Source organism: Stylophora pistillata, chromosome 2 (genome assembly GCF_964205215.1).
Source record: "Stylophora pistillata chromosome 2, jaStyPist1.2, whole genome shotgun sequence".
NCBI lineage: Eukaryota > Metazoa > Cnidaria > Anthozoa > Scleractinia > Pocilloporidae > Stylophora > Stylophora pistillata.
In genome coordinates, this window is record NC_142520.1 from 26,075,764 (window position 1) to 26,103,168 (window position 27,405).

General features: G+C 37.1%; 3 protein-coding genes across 7 annotated transcripts in view; all 3 read left to right on the plus strand.

The window, feature by feature from the left end:
• The window catches only part of LOC111344113 (uncharacterized), a 91,625-nt gene extending 90,436 nt beyond the window's left edge, over positions 1 to 1,189 (plus strand). For 2 of the 3 annotated variants that reach the window (XM_088749881.1, XM_088749882.1), the window contains one exon: positions 140 to 1,189. In XM_088749881.1, coding sequence (XP_088606007.1) covers positions 140 to 468 — 329 coding nt within the window. In that variant the 3' untranslated portion in view covers positions 469 to 1,189. The remainder of the gene's footprint in view (positions 1 to 139) is intronic. The other variant, XR_015996905.1, reaches the window with a different exon arrangement.
• An 8,108-nt stretch (positions 1,190 to 9,297) lies between these two features.
• On the plus strand, positions 9,298 to 15,418 carry LOC111347025 (uncharacterized). 2 transcript variants are annotated; one of them, XM_088749944.1, is made up of 6 exons: positions 9,298 to 9,497; positions 9,605 to 9,900; positions 10,498 to 10,612; positions 11,582 to 11,665; positions 12,216 to 12,461; positions 13,306 to 15,418. In XM_088749944.1, the coding sequence occupies exons 1-6, from the start codon at positions 9,410 to 9,412 to the stop codon at positions 13,641 to 13,643; spliced, it is 1,167 nt and encodes a 388-aa protein (XP_088606070.1). In that variant the 5' UTR covers positions 9,298 to 9,409; the 3' UTR covers positions 13,644 to 15,418. The 2 variants fall into 2 exon arrangements, with proteins under 2 accessions (XP_088606070.1, XP_088606071.1); XM_088749945.1 differs by having other exon boundaries at positions 9,298 to 9,488.
• A 1,082-nt stretch (positions 15,419 to 16,500) lies between these two features.
• On the plus strand, positions 16,501 to 27,171 carry LOC148738055 (antigen WC1.1-like). 2 transcript variants are annotated; one of them, XM_088749972.1, is made up of 6 exons: positions 16,512 to 16,676; positions 17,371 to 17,849; positions 20,639 to 20,937; positions 21,534 to 21,648; positions 25,292 to 25,399; positions 25,726 to 27,171. In XM_088749972.1, exons 2-6 carry the CDS (start codon positions 17,783 to 17,785, stop codon positions 26,034 to 26,036), a joined length of 900 nt encoding a protein of 299 aa, XP_088606098.1. In that variant the 5' UTR covers positions 16,512 to 16,676; positions 17,371 to 17,782; the 3' UTR covers positions 26,037 to 27,171. The 2 variants fall into 2 exon arrangements, with proteins under 2 accessions (XP_088606099.1, XP_088606098.1); XM_088749973.1 differs by lacking the exon at positions 25,292 to 25,399 and having other exon boundaries at positions 16,501 to 17,849.
• The last annotated feature ends 234 nt before the right edge of the window (positions 27,172 to 27,405 follow it).

Genomic DNA, 27,405 nt, shown 5'->3' on the forward strand with positions numbered 1-27,405 from the left:
GACACTCCTTCAGGCCAAAAATTCAGTATAGAATGATACAAAAAAGAGAGGTTACCTTTCGTTACAACTGTTCGCTATTCGCCAAAGCCTTAAAGCACCTCTTTTCTAACTGATGATTTTCCCTTCTCTCTCTCCTCAGCCCACTATATGGTTAAGGATGGTAATCCATCAGAATACGAGTTAGAAGTGCTGTCTCTGGAACTTGGAGAAAAATGGGAGGAATTAGGACGACGCCTGGGATTCAAACAAGCCGAAATAATTAGCTTTTATGGAGACAACAGGGGGCTGTCAAGGAGGGCTTATCTTATGTTATTGGCTTGGAAACAAAAAGAAGGCTCGAAAGCCACTTACGCATTTTTGAACGATGTTTTGTGTCATAATTTGGTGAAACGTAAAGATCTCGGAGAACAGTTTTGTTGTGATAAGATTGTAGATAATGCCTCTCCTTACTATTCTATTATAAACTAGACGCAAAGCTGCGTGAACTCGGGCTTTCAATATCGCACATCTGCAGTTATCTTTAGGGGACTGCCACGTTGCCATTGTTACTGTCGTCGCACTGTTTCGTCATTGCCAGTCATGAATAAGTCTATTTACTTGTGTTTATATTTGTCTGCTGGAGTGTAATAAATGTTATGGTACTAGACAACAATCAAAGTAATATATTACCATATAGGAGTAGGTTCCTACAGATGGCAAAGGTTGAATTTCAAGGACTTCTCAATGACTTTCAAGGCCAAGTTTTAAAAAAGAACCACTTATGGAAAGGTTTGCGTAAGCAATTTTAAAATTATTTAAAATTGTTTCTCTGCTTTTCCATAAAAGTACTGTCACTTTCAACTTGTAAATTGCTAGTGAAAAAGCATTGCAAAAATAAGCCCAAGGCCTTGAATTTTTTATTTTTAAATTCAAGCATCTTCAAGGACTTTCTAGGCTTTTACGAACCCTGAGTAGGTAATTTACTTGTCTTTAACAGAAGGGAATTGTTTATCTATTAATGGTACCGAGTCATAATTTGTTACCAAATGTTCACCTAAGGGGAGTTGTCAGAAATCAGTAGATTGAACCAATTTTACTGTTCAATAATTCACATTGTTTTAAATAGAAAAATGTCTGAGTATTGAATATTGCTGATGGCCACAACAAGAGAAGCAGCACTATCATTACAGTTTTAGTATATTCAATAAGAGGAATTTGACTTTCATTAATACCAAGAGGGAATACACATATTTTGACCTTTTTGTGGGTTTAAAAATATGTCAGATAACTGAAACCCACATCAAAAACCCTGTGCATTCACTATTATTCCTTACAAGATTTTCGAGAATTGATTTGCTGTCAACTGAATCAGACAATATTCCTTCACTTTAATCACTTTTAAGATCTAAATTTACTTCAGTTCCACAAACATCAACAGTTTTTGGCAAATCATCTGCCAGTAAATACATGTTTAAAGATGAATTTTCATATAATCTTTTGCCATACTTAACAACATCAGGTAAGGTGTTTGAATTCCAATCACTACATTACGTATTTCATTACGGAGTAGCAGAGTGAATAGACAGCCACAGCACAACTCACATTGAACTTTCTGGTTTCACAGGCATGACTCTGAAAAAGGGTACTATTTTGAACTTTATTAATTTTAACCCCTTTCAACTCAAATATATCATTGTTATGTATACTCTGAAAATAATGTACTAAGGTATTCAGTAATGATACTTGGAGCAGCACACATGTGCCTTAAGGATGGCTTCTACCATAAATATCCCTTGCACGAGAATCGAATATTTTAAAGCCCACATTACCTTTACAATAGATAGCAACTGCAGTATACCCTACTGTCAAGACAAAATTGTTGAAATTTTCGGATATAAGTGATTGAAAGGCTCTATCTAAGGAGGTACAGTACTGATATTCTTCTATTGTGGCTTCCGGATGAACAGTACCAGTGTAGCTCTCGCTGTATTAAAGTTCATAGTCAGTCTTGAACACATTTTAAAAGTGTGGATACGTCTGTCTGCATTAAAAATGATTGTCTGGTTAACTGAGACAAATCTGAATTCGACTGATTTCCAATATTCATTATCGACACGAGATCATTAACAGAATTTATTCCTTGTTTGTTATTGTAAATCAAAGAGCATAAATTCATTACAACACTTTGTCCTGAATTTTGTCCAAATACCAACTCATTAGCTTGGTTGAATGGTGCCATTATTGTTTTGCTAGGGTCAATGTACATTAGATTAGGACCAGGGTTCTGTTTCGTCATTGGTCATTGGTCGCTGCGGAGTCACGTGAGAAGGCACACGAGCCTGGGAAGATCAGTTGTGTACGATCCTTTTGGGAAGGTCGGACGGTGTTTGTTGAACACTGAGAACGTCGCGTTCTACATCCAGTGCCTTTTTCGTGAGACAACAGAACAAATTTATATCAACATCCAGCTACCACGATGAACAACAACCTATTTCATAACAAGCTCCAAATTGTTGAACAACATGCACTTAATTTATGGTCCCGAGGGAAACAGTTTTTTTTTTTCCCGAGAGTTCTGATGCTTCCCGAGACGAAGTCGAGAGATACATCAGGACTCGAGGGAAAAAAAACTAACTAGTTTCCCTCGGGATCATACATTAAGTGCTTTGTTATATATTTAGACTTACCTTAAACAATCATATGGGAAAAACCATGCTGTTGTATTCGGCGCGCGGGCAACAACTGCGCAATTGTATCCCGGTCGGGATACATTTGAATTTGATCAGGAGCACTTGACCAAGAGTCAGCCAGTCACTGTGCTCGATTTGTTGAGTGAAAGTCTACGTAAGTAACAATTAGCAATTTATTCCACGAGCGCACTTTGGATATGAGATGATTGATAACTAGTGAAGCCCGAAGGGCCGACTTTGCTTTAAAAAGTGGGGACTAATTATTTCATACAAGGCAGTCCAAAAAGTAGAATCTTCCCATCTTTATTTTCTAAGAACAAACAGAATGTTGCAATGTACAAAAACACTTGGTTCTACTCGTTAAAACCCTTGCATTCCAGTATCCAAAGATCCAGTTTTTTATAAATTTCCATAAAATAACTACCATTTTAAATATATAAAGATCAGTATAAGGAGTATGTATACCGATCCAATGATGTAAAAGATTTAAGAATAGTTCAGTCTTCGTCAAACATAGAAAACTAATTTCTAAATAAGTTCAAACCTAGAGAAGATCGCGGTGACCGCTAGAATTTATCGTTAAAAATGAGTTGATAAGTTTACTTAGAAAGCATGAAGTTGAATCAGAATTGAGTGTGTTACTTGAATTATCTTGCAAATATGTACATGACGAAAATCCCCTTTTTTTGAAATTATAGATTTAAGCCTCACGTTTTTTATATTCTCTCAGAAAAGTTATTCTATCATAATTAATTCAAAACTATTTTCTCAATTCTGCTGTTAAAATGGAATAAAAGCGTTTTGTCGCTTGGACCACTCATTCTTAAAGGTCCTAAAAGTGCAGAATCACCTCACCATTATATCTTTAGAGGCACCATCAGTAAGTGATTGTTGTAAGGACGGTTTTTAATTTTCTTACATGTAGAGCGTACGCCACCAAAACAGCCTGAATTTCGAAATTGTCTATTTCCCTATGAATTTTACTAGCATACGATCTTTCGTCTGCTTCTAAGCCGCATTTACAAATGCGCACTTACTTGAATCAGTTAGTTACCTGACAATCTCATTATAATCCCTTTTTGTGGCTAGTTTTCAAATACAAACTGAACGTCAGGGCCCATTATGTCGATCAGGTAGTTTCACAAGAAAAAGGATCAGAAAAATAACATTCTCATTGCCTTTACATGTGTGTAACCAGGTAATAAAGCACGTTAGAAGCACATTGAACAGGAGCATAACTCACCTGTAGGTAGTACGGAAAGCCGGAAAACTCTTGAACAAAGGCTCATCTTTCAAACCGGCAGTCTAAATCCCACAGGTATCAACGAACGCTTTTCATTCCACTAATTTATTCCTGTTTTTCTCCTTCCCATGTTCCCACCAATCACGTAGCTCCACTTTCTGCCTTTAAAAACCCACAATTCCTCTTTTCGCTCCGACGAAGGGCTAACGCTCGAAACGTAAGCTTTTATAATCGTAACGGTGGCCAATTTACCATTTCAACTTTGTTGATATATTCAAATTAAGAAGTCAAAGTGTTGTGTGCATATTGTACTGAGGTTGACTGAGGCAAAACAAATTAGCGACAAGAGGCCTTGCTGTCACGTGAGAGGTTCACGTTAAGTAATTCTAGGAGGTCTCAGTGTTGTACAGATAAAATAAAGTCCGTCGGAATAAACAGGTGAAAAACTTATATATATAACAAAGACAGAAGGTTAAGCCAAGAGAAAAACCTTAGTTGTCGTAATCATTACAGATATAAAGACACCTAGGTGCTGTTTGGAGATGAAACCAGATCGTCCGGGTGTTCAAAGTGAGTCGCGTCATTCAGTTCGCATCTGGTGATTGGCGGGGAATCGCTGGATTCTAATATGTTATAGCTGACACAGTTAGGCTCCATGAAACATATAGCCCCACAGAAGTCCTGTGCGATGACTCCAGGAACCCCTATCGCGTGTTTAAGCAGCCGATGACCTCTGAAAGCGAGGGCCGCTCTGAAATCCAGTTGGCGACACTGGTCTAAAGAAAGCAAAAAGGAATAACATCTTTCTTAAAAGGATTAACGCGCAAGGAGAGAAGTTTATACCTTTGGCTTAAAGGGAATATTCTATTTGATAAGGATGCCTAACTTTGTTAGTAGTGCGGGTACTAGGAAAGGGATGGCGGAAGATGGATTGGTAACAGAAACTGTAATCGACGTAATAAAACAGCATATAGATGAGAATCGACAAAGAAAAAGCATAACATGACGTTTGAATTACATCCTCTCATCATTGTCAAAATTGAAAGGGATTAGCATAATTATTAACAATATTATAATATTACTTGCTAATTGTACAGCAATGTAAGGTACAGAAATTGTTGACATTAATGAGACAAAGTTTGAAAGTAAGCTTGATGTTCAATAAATTATAAATTTCGCCCTTGTGAAGTCTGAGTGGGTGTTATGAATAGACAAATAGATAAATAAACATTAAACTTTATCGAACGAGAATAAACACTTTACAACCATACACTTGCAAATTCATGGCCCTCCCTAGATTACATGGTCTTCTATGAATCGGTTCACATGTACTAAAAAAAGAAAAAAATAGAAGCCATCAGTAAATAATGACTACGATATTGAGATTTCATCTATTAGTAAAAGTCTGGTCTCTTCTTTTTCTATTAGCTTTCCAGGGTACTTCTTTAGAACTACAAAATTCTCCCACAGGTTCGCTGTTCTCAGACAGTGTTCATATTCTATAATGTTTTTCGATTTTAGAATGTCTATGTACCTCTATACAGTGTGTTGTGTTGGTCACGGTGGCTGCAAATGTAAACGATATGGTTTACTTCACAAAAATCACATCCTGGTGTTCACCCAAGAGGGGCTTTAAGTTTCTCTGTTTTTTCTTCTTTTGAAATGAGTATCGAGATTTATCGTGAAATAAATTAAAACTATTTTTTTAATTTTTTTTTCTTCTTCTGAGACTTAAGAAGAATTGCAAAAGTCTCTGCCTTGAAAGAGATTAGTTCCATTTTGTGAATCTTACTATGTCCTTAACACGTCCCCCTCTGTATCTCGTAAGCTATGCGATGATTTGGGTGCAGCTTTTCAGCCACTTTGCAGAGGTCACCAAACTTTTGACATGGTGCTGGTTTGAATTATAAATTATTATAAATAATTGATGGGTGATTTTTCAGCTCTCCACCTGTCAAACCGTGGAAAGATGCAAATTTTTGGAAGAATTAACGCCTCTAAACAAGAATTTTTAGTGTCAAGACGAACAATTTAGCATCCAAGATCTAGGATCTAGATCAGAGAAAAACATTAGTGGGCAGCTTCTATGAAAGTCCTAGAGTTTTTTCAAGTTCATTATGTCAGTTTAGAGTACAAATAATGATATCATAAAAATGAACTCGATTGTCTTTCGAGATGGTTGCGTTCCTTTTAGAATTTGAGTCTCTCGATACCTCAAGGACATTTCTTTGGTTTATCGAAACTTATTCCTTGTAAATAAATTGAAGTGATGAATCGTTCAAGTTTCTTTAATAAAGAGCTATCTCTAAATTTAGATCAAGGTGAATGCGATGAAAGTTCACGCGACGAAAAACTTCCATTGACAGTTGGACCGTTTTTACAATTTTATATATTTGCTTCTGATGCTTGGCGACTATCACTATCTAAACGACAGTTTAAGGAGTACTGACTTTGGGGCGAGATATTTGAGATTTTCTAATTATTTCTTTTGTATAAATAGGCTGAGCGAAAATGGACGAATAGCTCGCTAATTCACTGTCGCACTGTCTCACGCAATGATGGTACAATTTCTTTTCTGCGTAAAAGCATTCCAACAAGCTGTAATGATCTTTTCATTTATAATTTGCTTCAGACTCTCAACAAATTTTTGTCACTGCCCGCCGCGACTAGCCTGTGCTACTTGCGGGCAGTGTCAATTATATAAGGTTTTTCTTTTTCTTTATTTTTCTTGAGTTATTTTTAATCATTGTAACCCCGCATCCTAATGCGAAATAAATTGTTGTTTTTGTTGTTGTAGTTGTTGTTACAAAGGGAGTGCAACATGAAACTATGTCGAAGTTATAGCCTAACCTTTATGATCATTATATCCCAAGCGCGTACCTAAAAACAGCTTGCGTGAGGCATATCACACCTGTCTTTAACGATCTACGTATCTCTATAATAGCTTTATAAACATTTTTACCTCTGTATAAAAAGATAAAACATTTTGATATTCCGGGAATTTTGGTATTTGTCACGATTGAACGTTCACGATGAGTTACTTTCGTTTACACCCGCTTCAAATGCATTGCAAGATAAGATCTTCAGACTCCCTTAATATTAATCAAAACAATCTATCCGCCATATTCACACTCTACAGCATACATCAGACAGCATAGCAGAATGAAGGTACCAAAAGACACGATGCGAGATATGTTGCTAAAATACTCTGCCAAATTACCAAATTGCAAAACCGAGCACCGCGTAACTTCCATGCAAGACCCTTCTCGCCTTGAGCAACTGAAGACCCAGCGTGATATAACACGTTCACAATTGACGTTGATGAAGAAGAGAGCTATTTGCATATACGTAAATTAACTTTAGGCATTGCATTAAGTAATTGTTTTAGCAGGCGTCAGGCGCCTTATGGAGATATTCCTTCAAAGTCACCGTTTTGATGTGTAATTTAAACGACGTTTGTTCTTTTTATGAACCATTTCCTTGGGATAAAGCTTCAAAGAAGTTTCCAAAGGGATATAATAATAAATTCTTACAATGGATACTAGCAACAAGACAAAGTGAGACATCTGAGTTGCAAAGAGATTTTCTTGCGTTTGTTGACAATACTCTTTTAAGCATTTTGCTATTCTTTGAACTTCAAGGCAACATGAAGCCCCTAAGAATAAGCAGGCAATAAAATAAAGTTTTTAAACTCGAATAAAACGCCCTCGAGTGTTTGATTGACCGTTCGGAGAATTGTGTCAGCTTTTCCAAAAACAAAAACTACGACATTTTTATCGTGTCGAAGAAAGAAGAAAAAAGAGAAAACCGACGGAAATTAGAATTAGAGTGTATTTGAGAGGGATGATGAGCTAAAGCAGGAATTCTTGTACAAATTCAAATGAATTGTGTAGGGGATCTAAAGGTAGGGGATCTAAAGGGCAACTGCTTACGAGTGTTCGTTTCTTATTTTTTTTGTCTATTTCTATCGAAATAATCGATGAAAATGCCCCTGTGCCCTGCTTGGCAGAGACTTCACACCACGGGGCATAGAACACTTCGATTGTTACCATCGAAATCATTTCTAATTATTTTCATTGTTATTTTTAGAATCAGTCAGTTATCGTAAAACATTCTTCTGTCAGGCGAACAAGACCTAAATTTGCTAACGTTTCGCGTGATATATTTCCTGGCAATATTCACTTTTACGAAAACATGATACATTTCTGAAACGCATCACAAATATTTCAAAGCAACATTTGCCTAAAATGACGGATAAACTCTGCAAAATATGCCAAGGTGGCCTCTTAATAATTGATGACAGGAACTTACCTGTTCTATATTGTTAGTGAAGTTCATTGACAAAGCATCTTAGCCGCAAAAAAAACCTTGAAAAAAACCTTAATTTTGTGGAGCTATCCGCCAAATAAGTTTTAATTTTGTAAAGAGCAAGGACGTTAGTCATTTTTTTTAAGAAATGCTTGTATGGGACCATTTCTTGGTATTAGGCTGCCTCAATTTGCCCTCATCCCCCCTAAATTAGACTTGTGCCCCTGGGCTCCGGAAGGGAAGGGACCTCGTGCAAGTTTTATTCCCTGAATTGCCTTCTCTCTCTTCAAATTTAAATCGAATATCCACTGTTGTTTTATTATGTAACCCTTTGAATTCTTAAGACAGCTGAAAGGAAGCAATGGATAAAATAACATTTGTGTTTTTAACATGTTTTTTTCGAAGAATACAAGTAAGATGAATTAAACAATCGACGCTGTTTGGTATATTAATCAATGACAGCCATTTAATGAATCATCATATCATCAGGAAAAACTGGGTCTAGTGCACGCAGTTGAGGCTCAACACGAAGCTTTCAAATAAACTTTTCGAGAGATGACTGTGAGATGATAACCACTGTCTTTTGAAACACAATTAACCAAGACTAGTCGGGCACAACTGTAAATATTTCTTGAAGGAACTTATGATGAGAGAAGCAATGTGAATTAAAATAGTTAGACCGGAGGAAAAAGTAGGAATAATGTTTAAAAAAATACTGAGGAAAAGTAGAAAAGAAAAAGTACTTTAATTTAATGTAGTCTTGTTTTTCTTTTTGACGTCAAGTTTCGTCAGAAACCGCAACTCGATGCACGTGACCAAATAAGCGAGGATTACAGCTTGTTCGAGGCTGAGTTCACGTGTCTTTTAACCTTGAACTGTAGGTTTTACATGAAAGATAAAGCTCTGCTCTTGGATATCATTAAGAAGGCAATGATGTGGGTAACAAGAAGACTATGTTCGAGGACTCTGCAATACACGAAATGCAAATTTGAATAAAATAAACACTAAATTATTTAGGCCGTTTGACGTCAAGGAAAATATTAACGAACTGATCGAGTTATTTCCGTTTCACCTGTTAAATAATTACGTGCTTCCTTCAAATGGTTCTTGAACTAACTTTGTAAACCATTTGGTGGCTTCCAAACTCACATAACCGCATAGTTAACTCCGCTTATAGCCAAGGCCAATTATGCAGCTATACAAGAACTATTTTTATGTGGTAACATGTTTTCTTGTGGTAACATGTTCTGTGGCAGATGCTTCAAACAGTATGTTGAGTATGCAAGAATTCTTTAGCAAGTGCTAACAAGTTACGATATTTTTTTCGGAATTGTAGTTTATTATTTTAATATTTTTCTCTCTCTTCAATTTCAACAAACAAAAGTTCACGATGTGAGTGGAAAGACTTTCAGCCGCGGTACCAAAAGCGCACTGGCCTTTGCCAACTTTAAGGCTCACAAGTTTTCGTACCTGAACATCACCAACATTGCTTCAGTATATGTTATGAAAGGCAGCGATTGTGGACTGGCTTGTATCAACATACCTTCATGCTTCTCCTTCAATCTGGCTATATTTCAAGATATCATGGGCAAACTGCTTTGTGAATTATTTCCATCGGACATGTACAACAACTCGGACAGGTTTGTTGCCAGTCAGAGTCACCACCACTTCAGTATCATGGTAAGCTCGAAATCGCAGTATTCTAAACAGCAATTTTCCAAAATGGGGTTGACTTAATTAGATAAAATAAATTTTCTTAGCACAACTTTTTTAAGACACCTGCTATCGACGGGAAGTACTTTTCCCACCCGTTGGCAAGATTAAAGAGGCCATGACTTCATCAACAAACTTGAAACACTGTAGTAATGGAAACCTCTCTAACCATGAACCTGAAATACTTTTCAATCCCGCTCGAGTAACATAGAATAAATTGATGCACAATATTTGTTACAAAGGCAATTTTTCCAATTTTTGAGAAGGCCCTTGGGTTGGAAGAAAAAGATAAAGAGAGAAAGCTAAAAAAATCGTTCTTGATTATTCTGAGGTCACTACTAAAAAAGCAGTATTACTCGATTTGAACTGTTCTCCTCTCAGTAACTTTTTATTAATCGTTTTTCTTCTTTTAAGTGCTGAGGCTGTCATGCAAGTTGTATGAGTAAAAAACATGTGTTACTCGACTACTTTTGTTCACCCACTCTGTTTTGTTTATCCATTCTCACTCCATGCTATGCATGGGAGGCTTTTACTAATTTGAAGTTTTGTCCTTCACCTGTTTAGTCCCCATGCCTCAGTTGGCCCTGTAAGAACGGTGGAACGTGCGTTGTACAGTACGAGAAGAACAGCTATGTGTGCGTTTGTGGAAAAGGATACACTGGGAAACATTGCGAAATGGGTAAGAAATTGTAAAGTTTATCAGCTAAGAACTTTTTCTTTCCACCTGAAGGGAGCTTTGTCAACATTGTGCATACCGCTATGTTTCTCATCTCCTAATTATGGCTATCAAACAAAATAAAAAAAACTAAAGGAAATTTGAAGAGTTCGTCAGAAAGGCTTGATGAAAGAGTCACAAAGCACTGAGAATTAATTTTTCTTCTTTTACCCCCACTGGAGTAAACCGTCGGATCCATATTTGGTGACGATTTATCCCTTAGTCCCCGATTTTGGCAGCAGGCGCTACTTGATATTAGTTTAACGTTAAATTAGAGTAAAGAGACTTTTTGAAAGGACAGTTTTGACAGGAAGGTTTTGCGAATTGACCAAGTGCATTATGTGTAATGTATAAGTGATCTAAGATAGTTCTTGGAGCACCTATCTGATTATTGCCTAACAGTTTAACAAAGCAAATGCAATGCACAAACTAATTTGTCGATATCGTTTTAGTTAGAGATGGCCCAATTATTCAATACATAATTCAGTTTAAAAATAAAGAAGAAACTCCTAACAAGTGATGATGAATGTAGTCTGCAGTGCATGCGTCTTATTAAGGCGAATTAAGGCTAGAAGCTCGTGATCGTTTATTCGAACGCAATGTTCGATTGGAGTCAGAGTGGACGGTGAGGGGCAGGGGACGGGGAAACGGCCTCTCTCCTTATTTTAGACTGTCACTCACTCCCCTGGTACAAAGTAATTTCTCTCCCCAGCCTTCCGCTGCCATTAAAATCTAAGATGGTGGCCATTTTTCGCTAAAACATACTGAACACTCACTGGCCTAAATTACGCCTGCTCTGCAGGTTGTGATCAAAAAGATTTTATATTTCGGCGACATTTGTGACACCCTCTGACTAATTTTATTTTGATTTTTTTTCTTCGATCTTGTGTAGAAGTTAAAAAAATTTATGTCTTTCTCTTTCCATATATTTAGACATCGATGAATGTGCCGAGGGCTCACACTCTTGCGACATCAGTGCTCATTGTGCTAATACTGTGGGATCCTATGGATGCAACTGTAAGCCAACATATTATGGAAATGGGAAAAATGCAAACAAATTTTTGGTTTGATTAATGCTTTTTAAATAGTAAATACACGTAGCTAAAAATTATTTGCGGATCAATAATCGCAGGTGATAATATTTCACGTACTTTTTCCTACTAATCTTTCAGCAGTGTATGGACAGCTTCTAAAATGCCACGGTTCAGAATTTTAGTCTCACATCGTTTATGACGAAAGTGCCGCTTTCGAACGTTTTCAAGTGGTCTTAAAATCTTTGAATATATTTCCGAAATATTCATCTGGAAACTTCAATTCTGCTTGAATTAAAATGATCTTTCAATGTCCTGATCTAACGAGACCCTAGACACCAAATATTTCGATAGCAAGAGCATAGCAGCGATTTCCAACCACAAATAATTTCTGTTCAACTTCTCATTTTCTGGGTTGAAAAAGTAAAAGAACTGCATGTAACTATTTGGGAAATGCTGCAAATTTATCTACTAGGTAAAATATTTGTCAGTTTTAGCTTTCACCCATCATAGTTATTGTTTTGATTTCACAACAGCTCTGGCTGCTTCTAGTATTCTCAGCGGCCTTGACGGTGACCAATACCTAGGAGTGCTGGTATCATATCTGAGTCCAGTTCTCATGGATCCGAGCCGCAGTGTATTTGTAAAATGCTGGCACGCCAAGACAGACGGATGGGCTGCAGCGACATTTCACAATAACTGTGATGGAAAAGGACCCACAGTGACAGTTATCCGGGTCAACTCTTCCATATTTGGAGGATATACGAACGTGTCTTGGTATAGTAAGTATTCAAACTGGTTCATGAAGAAGACCACAAGTTTGTTCTTTCCAAAGTGACAACTGCCAAGGGTGGATTAGATCTTATTTAAGTCACTGAGGGGAAACAACGTGACCAAGTTAAACGTTTTCATGCGGTTTGCGTTAATTTGAAATTCACAAATATCAGCGTTGCTATTCGTCCAGTCTTCAAGCGTGTCATTTAAATTAACATTGATGTCATTGTTGGTGAAAAAAATAAGAAAAAAAAAAGACTACGTGGACAGCTGTCAACATTTCGAACCTCGCCTTCTTCACCGTACTAACCTTGTCTCAGTGTCAAAGAAAAAATCTCGATTACAACATGTATATCGTGCTTTCCGAGATGAACAGACCCAACTTCGAAGTAGTCTCCAATAAATATTTAATAAATACTGAAGTTAAGAGTGCATTTATGAAGAATTTTCCAAGACCGTACATGTCTAATGAGAAAATCGCCAAACGTTAACCTTATAATGCCATTTGCTATGCCACACCCACTACTTTAAACTTCAATCCTTTACGGAATGAGTTCAACTCATTTGTGAAAATCATTCGATTGCCAAGGGAAAAAGTTGATTTTTTAGCGTTTTCCATATTGCCGGTAATAACAGGGGGCGGGGAGGGGGGAGGGAGGAAGAAGATTTTTCAGCCAGCTAAAACAGGTTCAGCCAGCATTAAAGAAATTTGGTGATCGTGAGAGAGCCAAGTACAGTTTCGCTTTTTATCTCCGTTCTCTTTCCTCATTCCTCTTTGCTTGATCCTTGCCAAGGATCGTGCCTAAGTTTTTTTTCGGCCAATTCATCGTAACATATATTGTTCACCAACAGGCGATAATCCATGCCGTCACTCTCCAACCAGCAAAGCTTTCATCTTCTCACTAAACAACATCAATGGATATGCTCCCGTCAAACTCGCTAAATACAGCGATGCATCCAATGCTATGTATGGCTGTTCCAATTCTGGACCAACTTTTGGTGAAAGTACTTCCCTGCACGACATCTATATATCTAGTGACGCCGTAAACAACCAAAATTCGTACACCCACTGTGGACACACGTACACCGTTCCGCCAGGATATTCACGCCATGACAACTGCCCATTTTTTGCCGGTAGCTATCAGTTTTCTCCTAATGATATCGAGGTATTCTATGAACGGTTATCTTAATGAAAATGTTGTCGTTATAAACGTCCTAAGGTGATCCTTCAGCAGATCACTGAGTAAACTAATTTAATTGCCTTCCTGGGCACTCGATCATAAACATTTCTTTTCTTGAACTGCAAAGTGCTTTTGAACTCGTTTCTCAGATTGATTCAAATCATAAAAGTGAATCTGCATTTCCACGGTATACAATATGAATGCATCACATGATGTACTTGAAATAATTTTCATTCGTTTTTAATCGCTTTTACGTGCTGTTCATGTCAAAGAAAGGTAAAGACCACAATAAAAGAACAAGTAAGAAAAAAAAAAGTCTTTTTATAGGAATACACAATTACTGGTGAACCAGTAGTTTCCATTGTGGTCCTTACAAACAAATGAAACAAATGGTCTAAATTGAACATAACATCATTAAGAACATCATTAAGAACCCCAACCGGCCGGAGGCAAACTAGTTGGCTATTTACAAGCGTGGCTAAGGATCTGAAGACGGGGCTACCGTGAAACAAATCTAGTGGTCAGGGTGGGACTCGAACCCGGGATTACGAGTCCGACACTAACCACTCGGCCCCACTGCCTCCTAAGAAGCGTCGTTTGATCACATAATTTAATGTTCAGCTAATAACATTAATCTCTGCCTGAACCTTGATAAAAAAATGGAGGGTTTATTCTGAGAATATTTAATCACATTTCTTATTCATTCGCATTAATGCTGATTTTGAAGGGATAAGTCCTCCTGTAAGTGTTTCCTTGTGAATGACTTTTATCGTTTTACAAAAAGAAAGATTCTCAATATTCATCATCCTGACTTTAATTTCAACAATATTCATTAAGCTCATATAAGCGAGGCTCTGTGGGGGAAAGAACCCAGCCGAGTTTTGAGCCCAAATTGTATCCTCATCCAAATTTTACCAGAATTTCTATTTCATTACCAAACCATAAGGCGTTTCCAATTTATTTAATCTTAAGAAAATAAATGACACTTTCAAAATACAAGTTTCGAAAGTTCTTATGTCATCTTCAGTTAAAATAGTTACAAAGACGAGATTGAGTTTAGAGTGTGTACCTAATACCCATGGAACAAAACAACAATAGGACCAAAAGAATGTACGCAATTAGAAGAAAAGTTTTAGTTTGACATGATACAGTCTACAGTCTAAAAGTTTAATTGAACATGACAGAAGAATTGTCGAACCATTTCCTTAAAAAATGACATTTATTTTCCACAATTCGTTATATATCAGCTCCTATGGGAAGAATATTAGTGGTTTTCTTACATGACTTGTTCATCTTGTTCTTTTTATTTATTAAAATCTTTCCAGCTATTCATAACTGCAGCTAATCATAACTGTAGAATAAAAATGATAGGAAAACGACCGCGATTGTTATAGGGTCGATCAGCAACAGAAAATTGTAGGGCTCTTCAGGAAAAATCGCGACAACAAGAGTCAGCCTCAAATCTTCTGTCAGAGCTTATAGTTACAGGAAATCTTTATTTGAAAACAGCGTTCATTTTCCGCTTATTTTAGCTTAGCTACCTTCCATTTTAGCGTTTACACATGCCTCCAAAAAACTCTTAATAGACTGCAGGTTTGCCTTACACATTTTAACACAAGGAAATGGCTATTTCCGAATTCTCATTATATCTAGGGGCCAACTTTTCTTGTCAAATTAAGCAATGTTTATTTAACTACAGTTTCCAAGAAAAAAGTTTATTATATCAAAACGAGCACGTGTTATCTACAAAACTTTATTTAGCGCGCCAAAGTGTGGTAGCTAATTAAAACATGACACCAATACTGACTCCTTACGTTTTTTCCAGTTGTCTTATTTGTGCAGCCAGATTTGATACCCGATTAATTCGCACAAAGAACACAACGTCCCGTTCGGATTGTCGCGCCTCAGTTGGTTTATGATTAGATCAAAATGGTCAAAATTTCAACACTTCTCAAATGGTCCAGCAGCCTCAGTTTGCATGCCTTCGCTCTCCTACAGTAGACTTGTGTAGGTGTGGGTCCAGGGGTAGGTATCTAGCACTATTTTTTCGCGCAGATACCTGTTCCTCTACCATTACCCTGCAACCCTAGAAGCCACTACTAACTGGATTTTTACAATAATTATATGATCCGTCGGTCTTGCAATAATTATATGATCCGTCGGCCCTGCTCTTTCAATCCTGACGTACGAATGGCCGGACGGATGAGGAAAACACGTGCGGCAATATTTACCAACTTTTAATAACACTCCGTAGGAGAGAAGGTGATAACAAGAGTATGTTAGAAAGCTTCGAATGACACGAAATGCAAATGTGACCAAACGAAATATTAAAATTATTTAGGCAGTTTGACGTCAAGGAAAATATTAACAAACTCATCAAATTACAACTTCCCTTTTATCTGTTAGATAAATGCGTGCTCTCTTGAACGGTTCTTCAACGATTTTTTAAACTATTAAGTGGTTTCAAGTTACCGAAAAGAACATCAGTTGTTCCACTTATAGAAGATCGATGAATGTCACTGTTCACTCTACTTTTATCCGTACTTCAGTGATAGGTTAGACAAGAAATGAAGGAATTGATAGCTGTTGGTGTATTTATTGGTTTCGAATTCTCCCTCAATTAAGTTCAAACAAATTCATTATCGTTTTCATCTTTTTGAGTCATGTTTTGACCATGTGAAAAAAGGCATCCAGGACACGTCTTTGGAAAATGAAGAATATTGAGCTAAAAACCTTATTTAATCTATCCTTTTGACCACGCATCTAAAGGTACGAATCTTCAACTCCTTAAATGGTCCAAGGAAATCAGTCCAAAAGAGTGCATATCACATTAAGCAGGTTCTCAATTGATAGATCATAAATTTTTCTAAAACATCAACCAACAGGATTAATTTTCTTTATCTATCACGTTACACTGCGTCAATCATACTAATATTAGTTAGAAATCGGGTGATTGCGAGGCAAAAATGCAGATACCATTTTTACTTCGCAAGTGAACTCTGCTTTTAACTACGGCTTGGTATGGGGCGTTTTCTTCGAAAGGTATACAGGAAATATTGTTCTGTATTTGTGATAAGTGCTTAAGAGTTACGATATTGTTTTTAATTGCAGTTTGTTATCTTAACACTTTTTCCTTCCCACAATTTCAGCAAGCGAAAGTCATCGATGTGCGTGGAGAAACTTCCAGCAGCGGTACAATTGCCTAAAATGATAGATAAATTCTGCAAAATATGCCTGTCATCAATTAATAATTGATGACAGGCATAATTAATAATTAATGATTAATGACAGGAACTTGACGGCTCTATATCGTTAATGAAGTTCATTGAACAAACATCTTAGCCGCAAGAACCTTCGAACAAACTTTAATTTGGCGGAGCTATCTGCCAAATAAGTTTTAATTTTGTAAATAGCAAGGATATTAGTCATTTTTCTTCAGAATTGCTTGTATTTTACCTTTTCTTGGTATTGGGCTGCCGCAGTTTGCCCTCACCCCCCTAAATTAGACTTGTGCTGCTGAGGTTCCGGAGGGTATGGGACCCCGCGTAAGTTTTATTCCCCGAGTTGTCTCCTCCCGCTCCAAATTTGAATCGAATATCCACTATTCTTTTACCATATAACCGTTTGAATTCTTAAAACAGTTGAAAGGAAACAATAAGTAAGGAAAATAAGGAAAAATGGGAAAGAAAAAGCACATTAATTTATTGTTAATTTTGTTTTTCTTTTTGGCGTCAAGTTTTGTTAGAAACCGCAACTCGCTGCACGTGACCAAATAAGCGAGGACTACAGCTTGTTCAAGGCTGAGTGCAAGTGTCTCTTTTATCCTTGAACTGCCGGTTTTACATGAAAGATAAAGCTTTGCTCTTGGATATCATTAACAAGACAACGATGGGGGTGACAAGAAGACTATGTTTGAGGACTCTGGAATACACGAAATGCAAATTTGAATAAAATAAACTTTTACATTATTTAGGCCGTTTGACGTCAAGGAAAATATTAACTAACTGATCGAGTCATAATTTCCGTTTCACCTGTTAAATAATTAAGTGCTTCCTTCAAACGGTTCTTTAACTCACTTTGTGAATCATTTGGTGGTTTCCAAATTCACATTACCGCATGGTAAACTCCGCTTATAGCCAAGGCCAAGTATGCAGCTATACAGGAACTATTTTTATGTATTTGTGGTAACATGTTCTGTGGCAGATGCTTCAAACGGTATGTTAAGAGGCAGTGACTGTAAATATCGAGAATTGCTGGCCAGGCTAAAACAATCGAAAATTCTGATAATTTGCCTGGAAAACTCCTTTAGGGAGATATATTCAAAAAAAAAATATTTCAAAGTTTGAAAAATAAAATGTGTCCGAGGAAATGGGGAAAAACGAAAATTCGGGTTTTTACCCAATTAATTATGCAAAAAATACAGTAAAATTGAGTAACTTTTAGCGTGCTAGTTCTAAAGGAGGATGTTTCGTAAGAAAGCGGGAGTATTTTTACTTCAAAGCATAATTAATGAGACTTTTATATGTGGCATTTTAAGGAGTTTGGTTTAATTTTAAAATTTACATGATTTTTTAACTAAGTGCTGTCAAATGCTTGTTCCAAAAAAGCGAAAAATCGACCAGCTTCAAACCTTCGAAACGTGTCTTGGTATGTGTGGCATCATGTCAAACTACATGCTGGCACAAAGTTTTGTCCTTCTACTAAAATAATGTGTAGTAAAAAATTTGGGTAAGTCAGAAACGTGCCGGAAAAACATAAAGCTTTGCGACACACTGTGGCCAGAGGTTCCGAATTTGCATGATGCAAATCAGTTGTAGAAATCGTACCGCCTAACGGTTCTGGTGTAGGAAGGGCTCTTTTGACGGCTTCAACATAAAATGTACAAGAATAATGACCAGTATTTAATAGCATTTAATTCTTTTTCAAGCCAATGAGGTTTTCGTTTTTTATCTCGATACTGTCTTGAGGAAAAGCAAAATGTTTTAATTGCGTGACAATTGTCACGTTGGATTAAAGGTGAAGTTGCCGAGTAAAGCGGACACGATCCTTTATTTCGTCAAAACTCCATTCTAAAGCATCCAGTCCTATATATCTCGTTTTAAATTATTTGTATAAACTCTTTAATGAGTCTTTATCGAACAACATCTCGCCGGCCTGATCCTGTTTGACTTCAGGCTGACTGCCAAGTGCGGTTCGAAGGGGACTTTTTCATTTCCGGTTTGCGCCTTTATGCGGGGACCGCGGAGCTATGGGATTGAGTGGGCTGTAGCCCTACCAAGAACAATTTATTATTATCATTATTATTTATTTCAATCTTTGTAATTAAAAAAAGTTGACAAATTTTTCCAAGGACTGAAACGCGTTTCCGGTGATTTCAGAAGCTATGATTTCAGATCATGCTACATTATAGCTAGAAACTGGAATGAGAATATAACGTAAAGTTTACCATTTGTTCCTTCCAAAGAGATGCATTTGCCGGGGCCTTTATCAGATGTCTACCACACCCTCATTGCACCAGGATAAAATCTGAAGTTGTTCAGTTAACTGATGTCATTAATCTTCTTTTGCGTGGGGGCAAAGTTTCACTTTCCCCAAGACTGTCTAACACTAGTCACTTCACGAATCCCAGAACTTGCACCACAAGCCCCCCCCCCCCCCCCCTAAGAAGAGAAGCAAAGCTACAGAATTATATCGTTTTCTTTTATGCTCTGTGAAAAACCTCGCACGTGTTTACCTTTAAGAAAAAGACCGTGATTACATCATAGAGAATTATCGCCCAGACTGCAACACGGTATAATTGTTACCGTGACATAAGTCCTTTTTATCAATTTTTGTGACAGAAATGTGGCCCTTTTTCCGAAAAAGATAAGAGTAAATAGCATAAAAAATAGTTGGGCTGTTATCTTAGGTGAAAAACTACACAGCAGAAGCTTGCGGTGTTGCGTGACTGTTTACTCGCACAACATTTTTCAAGATATGCAAGATATTTCAAAAGAAATATTATCGCAGTTGCAGAAAACGTAGCTATTTAACTAAGAATAATGTCGATGATAAACACCTAGTCAACAAAAATGGTGAAATATACAGCGGCCCTTATCTATAGTTAGGTGTAGGTAGTGCTGTTGAAATAACAAAGTCTTTTGCAATTCAAATTAACAGAAAATTTCGTATTTACACATTAATTTACAGCCCTCTTCAGCAATGTCTATGGATTTTTTATTGTATAATTTCATATCATTTCCATATCAAATAATTGTTTTAACCATCTTTGACTATCTTGTTTACATCGCAGCTCTCAAGTACGATTTCTAGAACTGATTTGTATCATGCAAATTCATGACCTTGGCCACACTGCGTCGTAAACTCTTGTATTTTGCCGGCACTTTTCCGAATTACCCAAATCTTTTATCTCATATTATTTTAGTATAAGGACCAAACTTTGTGCCAGCATGCATTTTGACATGATTTCTCACATACCAAGACGCGTTTTGAAGGCTTGAAGTTGCTCGAATTTTCGCTTTTTGCAACAAGTGTTTGAGAGTACTTTGTTAAAAAATCTTGTAATTTTTAAAATTAAACCAAAGCTCCTAAAAGTGCCATAAATAAAAATCAAATGAATTATATTTTCAAGTAAAAACATCCCCGATTTCTTACGAAACATCCTCCTTCAGTACTAGCACACTAAAGTTGCTCAGTTTTACTGTATTTTTGCATAATTAATTGGGTAAAAACCCGAATTTTTGTTTTTCCCCATTTTCTCGAAAACATTTGATTTTTCAGACTTTGAAACATTTTTTTCTCATATATCTCCCTAAAAGGTTTTTCCAGGAAAATTATCAGAATTTTCGATTTTTCAGCCTGGCCAGCGATTCTCGATATTTTCGGTCATGGGCTCTTAAGTGTGCAAGAATTCTTTAGCAAGTGCTTAAAAGTTACGAAACTTTTTTCGGAATTGTAGTTTGTTATTTTAACACTTTCTTTTTCTCTTCAATTTCAACAAACAGAAGTTATCGATGTGAGTGGAAAGACATTCAGTCGCGGTACCGAGAGAGGACTGGCCTATGCCAATTTCAAGGCTCACAAGTTTTCGTACCTGAACATCACCAGCATTGCTTCAGATTATGTTATGGAAGCCATTGAGTGTGGACTGGCTTGTGTCAACGTACCTTCATGCTTCTCCTTCAACCTGGCTACTCTTCAAGATATCATTGGCAAAATGCTTTGTGAATTACTTCCTTCGGACATCTACAACAACTCAGACAGTTTTATTGCCAGTCAGAGTCACCACCACTTTAGTATCATGGTAAGTTCGAAATCGCAATATTCTAAACAAAAATTTTAGAAAGTAAGATTGCCTCTACGTAAAATAAATTTTCTATGCATAGCCTTTTAAGAGACTTCTACTATCAACGAGAGGGACTTTTCCTGTCAATGTTAGAGTCTTGACTTGGACGATCAATTTTGGACCACTGTAACATTTGGAATTTTTCTGTCCATGTGCCTCAAATACTTTTCAGATCGTGTTCGAGTGGTGAAAATTAGGTGATGCAAGAACTCTATTATCAAGAAAATCTTTCCGATTTTTGAGGAGGCCCTTAGTTGAGAAGAAACAAAGAGAAAAAGCGGGGACAATTCGGTTTTGGTTATCTTGAGATCAATGTTAGAAATATAGTATCACTCGATAGGAATTGTTCTTCTCCCAGAAACTTTTTATTAATTGTTTTTCTTCTTTTCTGTGCCGTGGCCGCTAATCTGTATAAATGGAAAAAACAAAAAACAAAAAACAAACAAATGTGTGTGATTCGAATTCTTTTGGTCACTTTTGTTAATCCCCTTTCACTCCCATTCTATGCATGTGTGGCTTTCACTGCGCTGTGGCTTTGTCTTTTACCCGTTTAGTCTCCATGCATCAGTTGGCCGTGTCAGAACAATGGGACATGCGCTGCACAGTACGAGAAGAACAGCTATGTGTGTGTTTGCGGAAAAGGATACACCGGGAAACATTGCGAAATGGGTAAGAAATCGTAGAATTTATCAGCTAAGACCGGAATTTCATGTGCACAGTGTGGGCATTCAATATTTAGGTATGTAACTTCAAAACGTTACTAGTATAGCAGAGAAGACGATTGGAACGCACAGGAGAGATCACAGTTTAATTGAATGAGGTACGTAATCAAAATTACAAGCGAAAATAAAGAGATTGGTGTGAAATCACAGAAAAAAAGGGTGAAGGAGAGGTTGAAGATTGTGAAGTTATGATTGATGGTTGTAGCTGAGTTTGTGTTGCTGAATTTATGTGGCTGAGTTTGTGTGGTTTGAACCAAAAGAAAATACAGCAGAAACCAAACTAAGAAAATGTCCCTGAGAAATGTAACACTAACCTAATTAACAACGAAGCGGTCATAAAGTAAACTGAAAGCAAGAAATAAATCTATGTGGTACCAAAAAGCGAAATATCTTAAAGGTAAAATAAAGAAAGACTTACTTCGGTTTAGCTCCTAATGATTGTAGGTAACTCGCCGATAGCAGATGATTTGTGAATAGCAAACAAAATTTGGCAGTATCAACAGCAACTTATAGCGAGGAAATATGAAATGCAATATCTATTATATGTGCTTAAGTGAAACTGATTGAAATAAGAAACTTATTAAGTGATTATCATTAACCAACGAAGAAATAATAGACCAGAACAAACATAACAGAAAGCTATACGAGCTACCTGTTCCGAAACTAACAAGTACATCGCCCTCAACAATTCACAGAGTAACACTTAGTATTCATGGCAAGGTTATTTGGAAAGATATAATTCAAGCTGTAACCAATTGTCTTAACTAATCAATTCATATTGCTGAATCAAATCCAACTTTCTCTCCCGTTACTGTTGTTGAGCCAAAGAATGCAGATGGGCTAAATATTGACAATGGGTACTTGGATGAAATTCATTGTGTTTCCACAGAAGGAAGTAGAGCTTTGGAGTTAACAAAAAAAGCAAATGTGCTTAAAATGCAGATGAAAACAATCCGGTTAATAACAGTAAGAAACATAAAGCTTACAAAGAAGTCTACACGAGGGGATACATGAGAAAGAGGAGAGCTGATGAGATGTTTAAAAAAAGTGAGAATGGTAAAATGCTGCAAAGCAGCTGCATTAATGGCGAAACAACTGGGGACAAAAAACACCAGGCTGCCAGAAAAAGAAAACTGATTCCAGAACATTTCAGAGAAACTGAGCAACGCTCCTTAAGAAAACAAATAGCAATAAACCCAGAACGCATAAGGGAAATTAACAAACAGACCATAACAAAACCAAAAACAAACAATCTTGAGTGCATAAGGAAAACAGTATATGACTCTATGCAAGCTTAGTCATGCATTTAAAGGCACTGCATGCTGGCCACCTTAGAACTTTAAGGAAGGGGGAGACAGATCATATCTTCTTTAATTGTTACTGACGCGACATGCAAAATTCTGAAAGACGTGAATCGTTTTAGACTCAGTACTGTTGCTCCAGTCGTTAGAACAGCAACATCGCTTGCCCAAGATCAGGGAGTTGATTATTATTGTAAGATTTTGTCTGTCAAAGGCATTATTGATTCGATTCATCTGTCCTAAGCGCGGTATGCAGTTGGATGCTGTCGAAGCGACGTGGTTATTATAGGCCGAACTTCTAAGTCCTTCACTGATGCAAGAGTGTAACATTCTTCCGAGTAACATTTGGCGAAAGTTTGTCACTTAGGAGTTCATACTACCATATACATACATACCATACTTTGGAGTTTATACTAGTTAAGTTTTATCAAGGATTATAAGGGGTTGATTTCTGAAAGCCAACTTACTAATTTTGCATAAATCCTCACTAAGTTAAACAATTGTATTTGGCTGATCTTTAGAAAGAAAAATTTGGATTCAAACAAACTGTGGGCGTGTAATGATAGGTTATTGCTCCAAACATGACACAAAGTTATCTTTGGTGCATCTCTACACATCTCTTCATTATTCGGCTCCTTCTTTCAGGAGATATCGCTGACCGACTGTTTTAAACTGAGTTGTGCTTGAAGTTTTCCAATTAGACTCTTCAGCTGCTGTTTGTCTCTCGAGAGTTCAAATTGAAAATTTTCGCTGAGGATGGTAAGAAAACAAATTTATGTGGTCTTTGAGGAAGATAGAGCTGTAGGTCGGTCATTTACGTTCTTTATCAACGGAAAATTACACAAGAAATATATATCATATGCAGTGACAAATCTCAGATTCAATCTTAAAAATTGCTGAGTGCCCAAACATAGGAAGAGGCAAAACCGAAAGCGCTTGTTGATCTTATTTCTAAGCAAGTAAGTAAGAACTTTATAGAAGTGTCAATAACTCTAGCGTAAGAAATACACTAATGGGGGACACCTAACTGCAATTACCTAACTAATTGTAAACATTATGCTAAAAAAAGAAAATCTTAACAATTGAGTCATAAGTTGTCAATTATTACATAAAAAACAGTCTCTACAGGTTCTGTCGAGCAGAATTGTGAATTTGAACAGTTTGATAAGCTTTTTGAAGATGCCCGAAGATTCAGACGTTCGAATATATGCATCTAATTTGGATCAAATAACAGGGCCTAAGTAGGTAAGGCTGTGTTTCCCATAAGGAACAGTCCGAAATCTAGGAATGACGAAGTCATGATTTCTAAGAAAATAGAGAGAGTTGGCAACGACGAGTAAGTTCGCAACATCGCCCAGAATTCAGTGACATATTTGGGACTTTCATTGAAACACTGGCGCTAAATTTAAAAGCTTATTAGAAAATGATTGTCAAACAATAAAGGAAAAGGGCTGAAAATGTCGAGGAAGGCTTACGTTCTATTCGTTTACCGATAAACTACTTTTCAAATCCTACTTTTACCATATGGCTTTTAAAGAAGAAAGTTTAATTGAACAATGTATCATTCTCACTTTGCTCTTGCGCTTTCAGAAGAGGTCGCAAATTTGCTTTGAAAACTGACTGTTAGCATCCTGCTTGTATGAGAAGTCGATCTCATCGCACTTTCAGGCGTAATTTATCTTCACTCAATTGCTAGATTTCTCTTTTACCATACGGTTATTCTTATTTGACATTCTAGAAAGCGCAATAGAAATTTTCAAGGGATTTCAAACTGGGTAGTCGCAAAATGCGACACAAAGATACGTTTCCTACATAGTAAACAAGGCGAACAAAGTGTTAGGTATAATTAGGCGATCACTTGGAAACGTTAATCGGTATGCGTTTTCTTGCCTCTTTAAGTCGTTAGTAACACCTATACTCGAATATGCTGCCTCCGTCTGGAGCCCCTACCAAAAAAAGAATATCGAATCCTTGGAAAAAGTCCAAAGAAGGGCATCTCGGTTGGTGTTAAAGCAAAGGGGCGGAGAAATGAGCTATGAAGACTGCTGCAGCTTTTTTAATTGGCAAACTTTGGAGAAACGTAAACAGTTTTTATCCAGATCTATTTATTCTGCTTTTAAAGCACTGCACCAGCAAGCTCCAATCTATATTCAAGACCTTATCACTCACTACTCACCTTCTAGATCGCCTCGATCATCCTCCATGAGGTTGTTTATCAATCTAATACAGTATTTTACTACTTTTGAAATAACACTCTAAATCTGACGGGCTCACATCCTACTTTAACAGATGTGGATAAGTGTCAGACGGAATCAATCTCTTGCCATTTGAACGCCCAGTGTGTCAATACAATTGGTTCATATGACTGTAGATGTTCGCCCGGTTCACCCTGCTCAGGTAAATTCTAAAGAGAAAAAAGAATAAGACCGGTAACAGAAAAACACAATTACAAAGGTGTTTTTGTACAAGCAAATTAAAACGTTAACTTCAAATTTTCTTGTTGTAACAACCCTAACTTGGACGTAATATTTGAAAAACATGGGGAATGTCTCTAGAGACAAATCACTGGATCAGTTCCCCAGTATTTGCTGGGGCATTTTCGGAAAGGATATGATTATTCAGCCTAAAAAGATGATACGATCGTCGTTGAGGCAGCTTAGTCTCTAAAACCAATTAGTCGTATCTTTTATTCACGCATCACTTTAATTACGTTACTTACGCAGCAACTATCCTTTTAATCGGCGGTGGAGCAAACTACGGACGCGTAGAAGTTTATCACAACGGGACGTGGGGCACAGTGTGTGATGATGATTGGGATGTCAAGGACGCCAATGTGGTTTGCCGACAGCTTGGCTTTTCTAATGCATCACAGGCTCCTCATAAAGCTAAATACGGTGAGGGGTCTGGTCCAATCTGGATGGATGATGTCAACTGCACAGGAGGAGAGACCATGTTGTCTCATTGTCGGTTCCTTGGCTGGGGAAGCCATAACTGTGGCCATCATGAGGATGCAAGTGTGGTTTGTAACGCATAGATTGGTCGCAAATATTCTCGTGATATTGCACTGCACGACCTTACTGCAAAATGCTCACATTGACATTATAGTGGCTTTAAGTTTCTGGGCGGAACACAATCACACTAAAATGTAGTATCAGATATTACCGTCAAAAAGGCGAATTAAGAGAGCACTTAGCTTATTTTAACTTGTGAATCCATCACGTAAAAATATAACTAGATTAAAATCAATCGGTATAAAAAATGTGGTATGACGGGATGAAAAAAAAAATCAAAACAAAACAAAAACAGAAGTTGGGCCCCAATTATAATGTAGCCCCCAACTCCACATAGCATACACTAAAATCATGTCAAAGTGTGATAATTAAATAGCGAGAGTTTACAATCTTTTGTAGATAGGTAAAAGTACACAGGAGGACAATAAGTCATTAGTAGTTAGGCGTGTTTTCAAAGTAATGAATAAATCAATTGCTTTGATACTAGATGGTAACGAGTTTCACTTGTTTCTAAAAATCCTGTGCGCAATCATAACCTCTACGTACTGAAAGATAAACAGTATTTCTGGTCCTTTTTTTTTTGTGAAACGGAAGCCTAATATGTAGGATCTACACTTAAAGGGAAGAGACTGAAAGAAAACTTAGCTTATAAACGTAGGTTAAGCTTTTACATGTTATCTGTATTGTGATGTCGGTCCAGTACAGGAACTGCAATTATTTAGCGTATATAGTGATTCGTAACTTCCCAAGGAGACTCACTGCGGGCAACAGCGAGATACTAGCTGTAGCTAGACAGATTGTAATAGGCAGCGAAGAAGTGTTGGAATAGATCTCATAATGGTGAGCATGATTATCAGTCTTTTTTTGTGCACGACGATTAGCCTTTTAAATCTTACGTTGATTGGAAACTACCTTTTTTACTCATGTTACTGGGCCAACAAGGCTAATTGCATCAATAAAAGCGAATGGCAGTTAGTTTTGCCAACTAATGAAGGCCTCTGAAGAAAGTTATTGGATAAGATTAAAACTAAGCTTCTTCTTGTAGTTTTAACTTTGAAAGGTTAACGCAGAGTTGTATGTTGTTCACTTGTTTCAGTTCGGTAAAATAGTTGTTGTATGTGTTATCATAAAAACAATTAAATGTGACTGTGGGCCATTTTTTTCGTAGTCCCTGGTTTGAAATCGCAAATTTTTTTCTTGGCAGACACCTTGATGAAGTGATACTCCAAACTTTAGCCAAAAAGTGGCTACCAATGAAGGCTGAATAAATTATAAGTTACCCTGATGGCGCTTAGTTACTTCGACCAGCTTTCATTACCCGCTGTTTGCCGGTTTGTTTGCTTAACTTGAGAGGCGCCATTTGGGCTTTATTTGTGTTACTACGGAAGCAGA